General features: G+C 41.0%; 1 protein-coding gene and 1 pseudogene across 1 annotated transcript in view; one reads left to right on the forward strand and one right to left on the reverse strand.

The window, feature by feature from the left end:
* Specc1l (sperm antigen with calponin homology and coiled-coil domains 1 like) overlaps positions 1–13,699 on the forward strand; it is a 103,145-nt gene that overhangs the window by 65,647 nt on the left and 23,799 nt on the right. Inside the window, exons 12-13 of the mRNA XM_021173800.2 lie at positions 607–763; positions 4,418–4,520. Of these exons, the coding sequence (XP_021029459.1) occupies positions 607–763; positions 4,418–4,520 (260 nt within the window). The remainder of the gene's footprint in view (positions 1–606; positions 764–4,417; positions 4,521–13,699) is intronic.
* LOC147002672 (ATP synthase F(0) complex subunit f, mitochondrial pseudogene) lies at positions 7,163–7,569 on the reverse strand (annotated as a pseudogene).

Here is a 13,699-nt window from a genome sequence, read left to right on the forward strand (position 1 = left end):
GAGACACACAAATTCTTATACACAGAAACCTTTCCTTAAAAAAGAAAATGCATTGTATTTGTTCATAGTACTTGGTACCATGTCACATAGGACTTTCGTACAAGTATAAAAAGTTGAGCATGTCTCCATCTTCTTCCCACCCCTTTCTTCACTTCTCTGTGTTCCCCTACACAGTTGCTTTTTCATATGTACTTACATGATTTTATGACCTGTATAGCATCCTGGAACTACAAGTGAGAGGAACCATATTTGTCTTTGTGAGATTGACTGAGTTCATGTAAACAGTATAAAATATCGGGAGACGGTATCATTAGAGTGCACGTCCCTTTCCCTGCAATGATGAAAGTTTGTTCTTTTTGGCATGGAGAAAAAATCCACTGTGTGCACATGCACAGTTGCTTTGTCCCATCCTCTGTTGTGAGATCCTAGCTTGCTTCCATGACTCAGCTCATGTGAATAGTGCTGCAGTTCACACTGAGGAACCAGTTCCTCTATGATGCCTTGATTTGGATAGATGGGAGTTCTAATTTTAGTTTTGGGTGAAACCTCCATATTGAGTTGCACAGCTGTTGGACTAGTTTATATTCCACGATGACTTTCTCACAGTGTCTCGACGGAGTAGTGAAGAAATGAAACGGGACATCTCTGCGTCTGAGGGCGCGTCACCAGCCTCTCTTATGGCTATGGGCACCACGTCACCACAGCTCTCCCTCTCTTCCTCTCCCACTGCATCTGTCACTCCAAGCACCCGGAGCCGAATAAGGTAGGAAACATGTTCTGTGTACTGTCCCTGGCCTTTCAGAGTGAAGGGCCTGCTTACAAGTCAGTGCTGACTGTCCCCCTTTCTCTTTTCCTGTTACTCAGTGTTGACTTTTGTTTTGTTTGAAATTAGAAATGGCTCAGTAAGTGTAGGTGAGACATCTTAAGTCTGAAAACTCAAGTGCATGCCTTTTGAGTAGCAACATTAAAGCTTGAACGTTTCAGACTTTGTGTTTTCAAACTAGAGATGTTCTACTGGTAAATTCTATGCAGATACTTCAAAATCAGGTACTTGCTTTTGGGGAGAGTGTTGCTCAGTGGTCGAATATTTACTTAGCATGTGTAAAGGCCTTGGGTTCAATTCCCAGTGTCATAAATAAGTCAGTAAGGTGGAGGGAAGACAAAGAAAAAGAAGCAACACAAGTAGACACAGGCATGGCCACGCTCAGTACTCAGAGGATGGAGGCATGAAGACTGTATGCTAGCCTTGGCTACATAGTAAGACTGTCTAAAAACAGACGATCTGGAAAAAACTGTGAAATCCAAAATACTGTCCAACCATGTATTATGAAGTGGAACTGTGGGCATCCTGGAAGAGTATTATAGAAGGCTTCCTAAGATGGTAAGGATTGTGGATACGACATTATTGGCAAGATAAGTAACTTGAATCCATGTGGGAAAGGGATGACTGAGGGTGTAGCCTGGACATGTATGTAATGTAGAAGATGCTCTGTGGGTTCAGGAGACAGATACAGACAGCCAGAGGCCTATGCCTACTGTCTCAGGGCAGAGTAGAAGCCATGACTGAGTAGCTAGCTGATGGGACCTCTGAAGTCAAACTGGCCCACTTTGGTGAGGTGTGAGATAATGAGTGGAGTGAATAAGTTGAGATGATGAAAGAAGTTTTTTTTTTCCTTCTGCAGGAAAGTCCAGAAAACTAGTTAAAAGGACATTTGTTCTAGTATGGTGGGTCAAGTTATCAAGTCTGATCGGGGTAATAACAGGATTGGAGAAACCAAGAAAGGCTGGGACCAGGAGTTTTTGCAAAGGCAACAATGACTTTAACAGCAGATTTCTATGTAGGGAATGCAGGCATAGCAACCGTGAGTAATACTCACACTGGACATCAGACAACAGGTGCTGTGTTAATCATTGTTCAGTAGTACATAGAAGTATGGGTTCATGTTTTAGAAGTTCTTTCTGGCAGAAGCTACTCTAAGTAAGAGCTCAGGAATGGTGACACGTCCTGTAAATCATACAGGAGACAGAAGCAGGTGCCTCTGTCTGAGTTTGAGTTTGAGACTAGCCAGGACAAATAATCAGACCTTTTTTTTTGCCTGTGTGTGCATGCGCGCTCACACACACACACACACACACACACACACACAGTTTAGATGGGAAAAAAAAATCAGAAATTTATCATACATTGTAGGAATGAGGAAAAACTTTTGACAGGTAAAAGATTAAGAGTAGGAGGACTGGAAAGGGTTTCAGAAACGTCACTGTATGTTAATTTCTAGGTTTTAAGGATAAAGTGTAGCACTTGACCATTCAAACTCAAATTATGAACTTTAACAGAGATTATTGCAGAGACAGGATCTTACTGCCTTGAACTTTAGATTCTTCTACCTTAGTTTCCCAGCTATTGAGATTATAGGTTTACATCACATGCCTGTTATATGAACATACTTTTCGTTATATTTGCTTATTTTTTAATTGTCTTTATTTTTATTTTATGTGTATGTTTTTCCTAAATGTCTATCTGTGAACCTTGTGTATGCAGTGCTCCCAGAAACCAGAAGAGGGCATTGGACTCCCTGGGCTATTGAGTGGTTGGTGAGAATCAATCCAACTTGGGTCCTTGGGAAGAACAGCCAATGCTCTTAACCTCTGAGCCATCCCTCCAGCCCCGTGAACTAACTTTTAAAGCAGTACCTCTTGTGTGACCAACTTCTGAGGAGTGTATACCCATAAGCAGTACGTTTTATGCATAAATAGACAGTGCAGGGCCACAGCAGCTTGGCCATTCTGCCATGCTAAAGACTTGCTAGGCGCAGTGGACCACATATGTACTCTTAGGACTCAGGAAGATGAGGCAGAAAGGTGAACTCAGGAGTTTGAGCCCAGCCTGGGACACAGTGAGCTTTTATCTTAAAAAATCAGGGTATACAGTTTAGCACATACTTAATATTTTTTTAGAAGTGATTTTTTTTTTTTTTTTGCAATGGTGGAGATTGATCCTAGGCATAGTCTAGGCTGGGTGGCTTCCTTCCCCCAACCCCTTTGTGATGTTTGAATACGCTTGGCCCAGGGAGTGGTACTGTTAGGAGGTGTGGCCTTGTTGGAAGTGGTGTGTCACTGTGGGGGTAGGCTTCGAGACCCTCCTCCTAGCTGCCTGGAAGTCAGTCTTCTCCCAGGTTTCTGTGGAACAAGATGTACAACTCTCAGCTCCTTCTCCAGCTCTAGGCCTGCCTGGTTGCTTTTTTGCTCCTCCCACCATGATGATAATGGACTGAACCTCAGAACTTACAAGTCAGCCTCAATTAAATGTCCTTTACAAGAATTGTCGTGGCCATGGTATCTCTTCACAGTAATAGAAATCCTAACTAATATACTATATATTTATCTATTTTGAGGCAAGGAACTTTCACCAAAGCCTAGACAGGTCTTGAACTTGAAGTCTTCCTGCTTTCACCTCAGAAATGGTGGGGAATGGTGGGATTACAGGCCTGCCCCACCAGGCTAGTCTTGGGCTTGTAACATAGTTTTGGTTTTGGTGTGTTGTTGTTTTGAGACAGGGTCTCATGAATTTTATATGTACCAGAGTAGTGTAGAACTTCACAGAACTCTCCTACCTCTGCCTTCTGTGTGCCTTCACATATGGTATAATATGTGTTTTAAATGTTTATTGCTGTCTCTTTTTTCCTCTGTATCTTAAAATATAAAGTAAAATTACTTTTACTATATGATATTTTATGTATGGATATTTTGCCTGAATATATATCTATGCACTGCATGCACATGTGGTATCTGCAGAGGCTAGAGGAAGGCGTTGGGTTCCCTGGAACTGGAGTTACAGACCATTATGAGCTGCCATGCCAGCGCTCAGCATTGAACCTGGGTCGTCTGGAAGAGCAGCGTGTATTCCTAACCACTGAGCCATCTCCAGCCCTATTGCCATGTCTTCTCTGTCTCATTTGCCTAATTTTGGGCTCTTCATCTCACAAAACCCTGTCTTTTATAGTTATATGAATAATGTTGAAATTGATGAGAACATTAAGGACATAAGGAAATGAAAGGGTAGAAATAAACTAAAGCATGTTATAGAGTTAAGTATTGAATAAAAGGCCCAGAGCGGTTTATATGTTGCCATATTGTGTTGAGCACCCTGGAGTACAGCCTATTACTCAAGAATGCTCTCACACAGAATGTTGCCATGGATGAGGAGTAGAGCTCCTCCCTTTAGCCTTGACAGCTGTAGGTCTATGGGACCACAGACTAAAGACTGATGGTGAAATTAAATAAAAGGCTGTGTCATAGAATAAAATGGCCTAAGTTTTGTTCATTTTTCTGTTTATTTAAAAGTGCAGAGAAGTGCTTGTGATCTTATTGTAGGAATCAAATATTTCAACTTGGGTTCCTTATTTTCACAAATTAGGGAAGAAAGGAAAGACCCCCTCTCAGCATTGGCAAGAGAATATGGAGGCTCCAAGAGGAACGCCTTGTTGAAGTGGTGTCAGAAGAAAACAGAAGGCTATCAGGTAAGCGAGGGGTTCTCTCATTCCACGGAAGCAGTAGCTGCACAAGTGCCACCTACCCCGACTGACTGTGTACCTTTCATTCACATGGTTCTGTTTGGTTGGTTGTTTTCAAGACAGGCTTTCTCTGTATCCCTGGCTGTCCTAGAGCTCACTTGTAGACTAGGCTAGACTTGAACTCAAAGATCCGCCTGTCTCTACCTCCTGAGGGCTTGATCTAAAGGCTTGTGCCACTACTGCCTGGCTAAAATGATTTTTATACTGAATTTTAGGAACACATTCTCAAGTTGATAGTGAACTTGGTTGAGTGTCCCTGGGACAAAATAAGTTTCTTGTGTTTGAAAAGTAACCAGTTTCCAGGTACTTTACTGAACAGCTTTAAAAGCCTCACTCATTTCATGTCTGTGAATGCGCCTTTGGAGGCCAGAGGGCAGCTTCAGACATTGCTGTTCTCCTTCCACAGAAAGGCGCAGGGCTCCAGTTCAGGCTGTCTGTCAGCTTGTGCTGCAGGCACCACACCCACTGAAGAATCCCAGCCTTTCCAGGTTAAGTGCTTCTGTGGAGATGACGTCTGGATAAAGACTGAAAACATACATGCTCCTCTTAAGAGAGTTTGGTGTTAGGTTTAGCTCTGTTCTCACAGCATTTGGCCATTCCTGTTGGGATACCTGCCACTCCTTCCTCTGTCTTCCAGCATTTCACTCAGGATTTATTTTAGATGATGTTGAATATGACTGTGAAGATGATTTAATTCTACACAAGTTAAATGTATTTATTATCATCCTGCTAAAAAATGCAATTTATATTCCCAGTATCCTCACATAAGATTTGAGGTACAGAGATTTTTTTCCAGATTGCAATTGATTTTCCTCAGAAATTTATAAAAGTACACAAGAAGGTGATCAGAGTTCTGTATTCCTGGGCTCATAACAACAAAATGGCCAAAAAAGAGCTTACAAAAAGAAATACCAAAGTAGTAGAGGAATCAGTGAACAAGGTCTATCATTAAGAGGCTTCCTATGGACAAATGTGTACACGACCCAGGCAGTGATTGTCAGTTCATTTAGGATTAAAGACCCAAGTGTATGCAGATGTAAGGTGGCAGTAGTCACTGAGCATCGACTAGTGGGCTGCCCGTTCCTAGCTCTCATTAGCTAAGGTGGAGTTTAGAGTGAGGGTATAGGGACATGGGGAGCTATGCATTGCCAGGCACAGTGTAAAGTGTTATAACTGCTGTGAAATGATTTAGCAGTCCTCACAGAAATTCAGAATTACCATATGATCAGACAGTTAGATGTGAGCAGAAGAATTGAAAACAAGGATCTGAAGAGACAGCGTAGGTATTCTGGTCTCTATAGTAGCTTAATTCACAGTAGCCAAAAGGTGGAAAGTGAAGGTACACCGGGGACCACTGGCAAATAAGGGCATACAAAGATATTCTCAGTCCTTTGTATATAAGAAGGCTACTGATTTTTACGTGTTAATTTTGTAGAAGTGATAAATCTAAAACCTGGTGAAGTTTTTAGAGTTATTTATGTATAAAATCGTATCATCTGCAAATAAAGGTGCTTATGCTTCTTCCTTCCATTTGTCTCCCCTTGGTCGCCTTCCATTGTAGTGGAGTGGAAGCGCCATTCAATTCTATCATGACTTCATGTACTAACGGGCATCCTTGTCTTGGTCACTAATGCACGTCCTTGTCTTGGTCCTGATTTAAGTGGAAATGCTTGAGTTTCTCTCTGTCTAGGTTGATGGGCCATGGTCTTAGTGTAGAGTGTCTTTATTATCTTGAGGTATCCTTTGTGTCCTTGTAAAAATCTTGCCAGAACTGTTATCATGGAAGGACATTAGCTTTTGTCAAAGGCCTTTTCTCACCCCATGAAATGATCATGTGGGTTTTGTCTTTCATTGTCTTTACATGGTTCATTACTTGATTATGGAGGAAATTGCATTTGATGTGTTCTTAAATCCAGATTGTAAGTATTATATTAAGAATTTTTGCATCTATGTTCATAAAGGAGATTGATCTGTTGTTGTTGTTGGTGGTGGTGGTGGTGGTGGGGTTTTGGTGTGGTTTTGGAATCAGAGTAATTGTTGCCTTGTATGAAGGATTAGTAAGTGTTCTTCAGTTTCTAGTTTGTGAAGCAATTTTACAAGTATTGCCATTAATTCTTTTTTAAAGGTCATGTTGAATTCTGTGCTGAATCTGTCTGACTTTTTGGGGTTTTGTTTTTTGTTTCGTTTTGTTTTTTTGTCATTGTTTGGTTGGAAGTCTTTTAATTATTGTTTTTGTTTCACTAGGGATTATAGGTCTGTTTGAATTGCTTATTTGATCTTGATTAAATTTGGTAGATTGTATATATCATATTCATCTATTTCTTTTAGGCTTTCCAGTTCGGTAGAGATTGTTAAAGTTTGTCCTTAGGAGTCTCTGAATTTCCTTAGTGTCTGTTGTAATGTGCCCCCCTTCATCTCTGATTTTATTAATTTGGATCTTTTGTCTCTTATTTAGTTTGGCTAAGTATTTTTAAGTCTTTTTTTTTTTTTCCTCTAAGAACCACCTCTTTGTTTCCCTGATTTTTTGTATTTTGTTGTTTGTATTTCATTCAGCCCTTAGTTTGATTGTATCTTACCATCCACTCTTTTTGAGTCAGTCACCATTTATTGCAGGTTGGTTCTCAGTCAGGAATTAGAGATTTAGCCACAGCTGAATTCTTCCTGGGTCGGGGCTGGGTACCAGCTGTGCTCAGTTGTGCTTAGCTGTACTCAGCTGTGCCTCCACACTGACCCTCTTCAGTGCTTCTTACTTTACTAATCATGTTTGAGTTCCTTGTAAGAAAGCGGAAGCTGAAAACCACACAGGCTGCCAACACCATGTTAAACCCACAGCGCTGCCTTTCTGGACTTTGATGTACTTGTGATACTGGCTGTAACCTCTCTGAGAGGTTCCCATAATGCCACTGGGGCTGAAATTCTGCATCAATATCCAGCTTAGCAGCTCTCCAAGTTTAACCTCTGTGAGTTTCTCCTTCAGTGACACTAGTGACGACATCATGCAGTCCTGGTGTCCCAACCAATGTGGGTGCTGGAGACTGATTTCAAGTCCTCTGTAAGAACAGTACGTGCTATTGACTGCAGAGCCATCTATCCAGCCCTACCCATAATCTTTTTAAACTAAAAGACTGATCTGTTAGAGTTCTTAATGTGTCAGATAACACGTAAGAAGTGCCAGAGTCCCTGTCCAGGCTGGCTGTGTGCATGGGTGACGTGTCTCCTTAGGCACCAGCAGTGGGTTCAGGCCTTTGGTCTCTGCTGCCTCACAAATCTCTGTTGAGAGAGGGCACGTTGTGACACTTGACTGTTGAGTGGAGTAGGAGCTGACGTGACACTTAGTATGCACTGTTCTCACAGACCCCTAAGTGGACCATGGATGCTTTATGTCAAGGGAACTGTCTAATCAATGGAGAGAGATTCCATATCTCCTGTCATTAACTCTTTTATGTGGCTTCCTCAAATTACTGTGCTGATGACTGTAATCTTATTAGCCATCCATTACAAAACAAGCCCCTGTGAATTCACCTTTTAGCTAACAAATACTTTTGTCTACTTTGAATCGTGCCCTGCCATGCGTTAAAAACACTGTAGAGTGGCTAACTCTGGAGCATTAGTGTTGGAAGGTCCTAGATGCTCTGATTTATTGAGGGAGTAAAACCCCCTCAAAGATAACAAAGTGCCTCAGTTATATTGTGATTTCACAAGCGACTTCTAGATTTTTCAAGACCTACTTTAATAAGGCTTCTTAAACCCTTCAACCTCCTTTATAGCCCACCAATCAAAGGTAGGGGAGTAAGATGGTTAGTAGGAAGAGAGGGACATGGACCTGTTTAGAAGTAGTTCCTTGGGGCAATTCCAATCCTCATTGTCAGCAGTCCAGTTCACTCAGATCAGCAGGAGGGCTCGATCCAGAAGAATCTGCCTGCCTTGGCTGATCGGCATGAGAATGCTGACACAGCAAGAAGCAGCGGGAACACCTCCAGAAGTTGTTTGGGTACATTTCTTAACAAGCAAAGAAAGCAAGGCAAACCAATGCCAGAGCATTGTCCACTGTCTGTTGGGTTACACTTTTAGTCTTTGCAAATATCCAGTGTCCTCTCAAGGGTCCACTCCAGCAAAAGATCTCATGCCCTTTCACCAGATAGCTTCCAGAAAAGCATCACATGACACAACTGAGTCTCCAACAAAACCAGAAATTCCCATCAACAGACTCTTATTCTCTGCTTCTCAACTAGTTTTAGATCTGTGTTAATCATCATCTGCCGCATACATAAAGCTTCTTCGAGGCTTAAAAGCTGCACTAATCTATGGATATAATGCGAAGTCATTAGGAGTCAACCTAATACTGTGTCCATTTAGCAGAATAGTAGTAGTAGGGTCTCCTCTAGGGCCCAAGACCTGTCTGGCCACAGGTTCTTGGCTGATAATAGTGCCAAGTATGGGTTTCATTTTGTAGAGTTGACCGGAAAGTGATTGGTTCTCCCATGGTATTTGTGACATTGTTGCATTAGTGGGCTTGTAGTGCACTACCAGGCCAGTAGTCATTTTATCTCTCAGGGTTCACAGCTAAGTAAGCCTGGCTGCTTTTCTCTTCCAGTAGTATGTTTGTGTAGCACCTTGCAGCACATGAAACCTAGACAGTAGTGATGAATCTTGCGGGTCAGTACTTGCTTGTTTTCTCTATGTTCTTAGTGTTTGCTTCTTTTGTCTCTGTGTGACTTTCAGGTCTTCATTAGTGACCCCTTCCCATATTTCCTCCTCTACTCTACTTTCCTGTCCCCTACCTCAGTTTAACCCTTTGATCTTATCTAACAATTTTTCAAAGCTTTTAGTAAAGACGGATCCACATTACCCTATTTTCTTATGCCTTAATTAGCTTTGGCTGTCAACTTGTCACACCTTGAATTTAGTGCTACATTTACCCTTATTTATTTATTTACTTACTTACTTACTTACTTAATTTTTGCTTGATGGCATCAGTAAGTAAGGTTTCCTTTTATTACTTCTTTGCTGAGGATTTCTTTTTTTTTTCTTTTTAAATATTTTTTATTAGGTATTTTCCTCATTTACATTTCCAGTGCTATCCCAAAAGTCCCCCATACCCTCCCCCCCACTCCCCTACTCACCCACTTCCACTTTTTGGCCCTGGCGTTCCCCTGTACTGGGGCATATAAAGTTTGCATGACCAATGGGCCTCTCTTTCCAGTGATGGCCGACTAGGCCATCTTTTGATACATATACAGCTAGAGACACGAGCTCCGGAGTACTGGTTATTGCATATTGTTGTTCCACCTATAGGGTTGCAGTTCCCTTTAGCTCCTTGGGTACTTTCTCTAGCTCCTCCATTGGGGGCCCTGCGATCCATCCAATAGCTGGCTGTGAGCATCCACTTCTGTGTTTGCTAGGCCCTGGCATTGTCTCACAAGAGACAGTTCTATCAGGGTCCTTTCAGCAAAATCTTGCTAGTGTATGCAATAGTGTCAGCGTTTGGAGGCTAATTATGGGATGGATCCCTGGATATGGCAGTCTGTAGATGGTCCATCCTTTTGTCTCAGCTCCAGACTTTGTCTCTGTAACTCCTTCCATGGGTGTTTTGTTCCCAATTCTGAGAAGGGGCAAAGTGTCCACACTTTGGTCTTCCTTCTTCTTGAGTTTCATGTGTTTTGCAACTTGTATCTTATATCTTGGGTATTCTAAGTTTCTGGGCTAATATCCACTTATCAGTGAGAACATATCATTTGAGTTCTTTTGTGATTGGGTTACCTCACTCAAGATGATGCCCTCCAGGTCCAACCATTTGCCTAGGAATTTCATAAATTCATTCTTTTTAATAGCTGAGTAGTACTCCATTGTGTAAATGTACCACATTTTTTGTATCCATTCCTCTGTTGAGGGGCATCTGGGTTCTTTCCAGCTTCTGGCTATTATAAATAAGGCTGCTATGAACATAGTAGAGCATGTGTCTTTCTTACCAGTTGGAACATTTTCTGGATATATTTCTTAAAAATCAAAAAAACATCAAGAATGCGCCAGGTGTGGTGGTGCATGGCTTTAATCTCAGCTCTCACTTGGGAGGCAGAGGCAGGGGGATCTCTATGAATTTGTGGCTAGCTTGGTCTAAACAGTGAGATCCTATCCCAGAAAATGGGGAGGGATAGTTCAGTGTTTAACAGCACTGGCTACTCTTCCAGAGGACCCAGGTTTGGTCTCTAGCACCTTTGTGACAGCTTTTAAGTGTCTATCAAATGCCTTCTTCTGTCTTCTGTGGGCATGAATGTAGTGCACAGGCAGATATGCAGGCAAAAACACCATGCATATAAAATAAAGAATAAATACCCCCTTAAGAAAGAAAGAAAGAAAAGAAAGAAAGGAAAGGAAAGGAAAGGTTTTGTCCAATTTTTTTTATCTGTATCTATTGAGTTGATCCTGTGGTTTTCCTTTTTGGCTTATTAATAGAATTACAGAGTTTTGAATGTTAAATCATTTGTATACAAAGGACAAATTTCAGTGGTTAGTGGAGTTTCATATTTTCTCTTTATTGTTAGAACATCTTGTTTCTAATTGTTTCTTTATACTTTGTCAGATGGTATCAAGATATGTTGACTCCTAACTGGGCAGTGGTGGCACACACCTTTAATCCCAGCACTTGGGAGGCAGAGGCAGGCGGATTTCTGAGTTCGAGGCCAGCCTGGTCTACAAAGTGAGTTCCAGGACAGACAGGGCTACACAGAGAAGCCCTGTCTCGAAAAACAAAACAAAACAAAACAAACAAAAGATATGTTGACTCCCTCAAATAAACTGTTAGGAATTACCTCTTGAGGTTTATGGAGAAATTTGTGTAAAACTGGCATTATGTTCTTTTTGTGTTTAATAGAATTTCCCAGAGAAGCTTGTGGACCTGGGGTTTTCTTTGTCGGGAAGTTTTTAACTGCAAAATCTGACTTCTTTAACAGTCTAGACTGTTTCTATCTCTGTCTGTGAGTGAACTTGGTTTGCATGTGTGTTTGTTTCATCTGAGTTGTTGGTGAGGTTTTCATGATGTTATAGGATCCTCTGTATCTAAGAGTGTGATTTATGTAGTGTCTTCTTTCCTCAGATAAATCTACCTAGAAGTTTGTCAAATATATTTGTCTTACCAAAGAATCAGTGTTTGGTTTTGGGTTTTATATTCTTTGTTATTTTTCTTTTCTGTTTTATTGATCCCACTGCAATTGTTATTTCTTTCTTATTACTTTAAGATGGAACTGAGAAAGGCCCATTGTGTTTCAGTTTCTTATGGTGAAAGATGTTATCTTGATTTGAAACTTTTTATCTTTTCTGTTGACATTCTGTAAGTTTTGGTGTATTATGTTTTAATTCAGAAAACTCTTTAATATTTCTTTCATTTCTTTCCTTTTTTTACTTAATTTTATTTCGAAACAGAGTTTTGCTATGTTGCTTAGGCTGGCCTTAGACTGCTGGATAGGAGTCACTCTCATATCTTAATCTGTCAAGTAGGTGATTAATTTAGTTTATGACCCATGGGCTGACCATGGGCTACTTAGAAGAGTAGCATTTGGTTTCTAAATATTTGAGGATTTTTCCAGAGATCTTCATGTTTCTAGTTTAATTCCAGTGTGCCCAGAGAATCCTTTCAGAATTTTTTAAGACTCCTTTGGGACTCAGAATATGCTTTGCTAATATTCAGAGGCTGCTGATCTACTGTGGCTGGAGAGATGCTGTGTAGACAGAGGACAGTTCAGTCTCATTTGTTGAGAGTAGTGCTCGTGGCTTCCCAGCCGTAGTTTTTGTTTGCTTACTCTGTCACCTGTTGAAAGGAAGGTATTAGAATCTCTTAACAGTGATTGCAGCTTTCTCTACCTGTAGTTCTAACAATTCGGGCACTCTGATGCTGGTCGGTCGGTTGTTGGTTTCTCTCTGTATCGCAGGCTGTCCTAGAACTTGAAGCCATTCTCTTGCCTCAGTACTACCACACCCTAGGATTACAGCTGTGCAGTAGTTGCCTAACTCCAGAGATTTACTGGCCCATACATGGTTAGGATTCTTTCTCTTTGCCTCTGATGTTAGGAAATGGTTTTGCTTTTCATCCCTGTTATTTTTATTCTTAATTTTACTTTATCTGGTAATATTTCGATTTTCATTTTCTTTTATTCATTAAGAATGGTTATGCTGTGTGTGTGTGTGTGTGTATGTATGTGCTCGCGCACACACACACAACACACAGTCATGCATACTTGTGCCTATCACATGTATTTCTTTATACATGTGGAGGGCAGAAGTCAAGCTCAGCCTTGTTCCTTGAGTGGTTCACCTTTTTTGCTAGTCTATTTCATTATGTGTATGTGGGAATGTGCACACATGCAGGTATCCTTGGAGTCCAGTCCCATGGGCCTAGAGTTAATAGGTAGTTGTGAGCCATCTGTCATGCCTGCTGGGAATTGAACTTTGGTCTACTGGAAGAGTACTACATTTTCTTAACCACTTCTCCACCCCTCCCTCCTCCTTCCTCTTCTTCCTCTCCTCCTTTTCTTTTACACAGTCTCTTATTGACTTTGGGTCTGCTGATTAGGTTAGACTGACTGACCATCAAGGCCCAGGAGTCCTCCCTCCTGTTTCTCCTTTCCCAACACTGCGATCACAGGCATGGCCCCTGTGCCTAGATTTGTAAGCTGCAGTGCTCATGCTTGCAAGCAAGCACTTTTCCAACTGAATTATCTACCCAGCTCCTTTATTGGGCTTCTTTTTGATGGCAGATAATTTATTAGTATCTTTGTTAATGATTTCTCTAAGGTTTACACTATAAAATTTTACCATAATTTACTTACTGGTTGTCCTAATTTTCTTTAAAATTTTTTTTAAAAAGGAAAGAAAGAAGGAAGGAAGGAAGGAAAGGAAAGGGAAAAGGGAAAAAAGGGAAAGGAAAGAAGAGCAACGTTGCCCCAGTATAGCTTTGTTTTTTCTTGCTCTGCACTGTCAATCTCAATGTATCTCTGTGTGTTACAAACTTGAGGTTATAGTATTAGAAAAAAAAAGAGCTTTTAAAAGAGTTTTTAACGGGGGACCACACTCACTATTTTTACTTCATATTTTAGCCACTTTTCCTGAAAAATACTTCTTAATTTGTTATC

This window comes from Mus caroli, unplaced genomic scaffold (genome assembly GCF_978045245.1).
Source record: "Mus caroli unplaced genomic scaffold, Mus_caroli_1 scaffold_9, whole genome shotgun sequence".
NCBI lineage: Eukaryota > Metazoa > Chordata > Mammalia > Rodentia > Muridae > Mus > Mus caroli.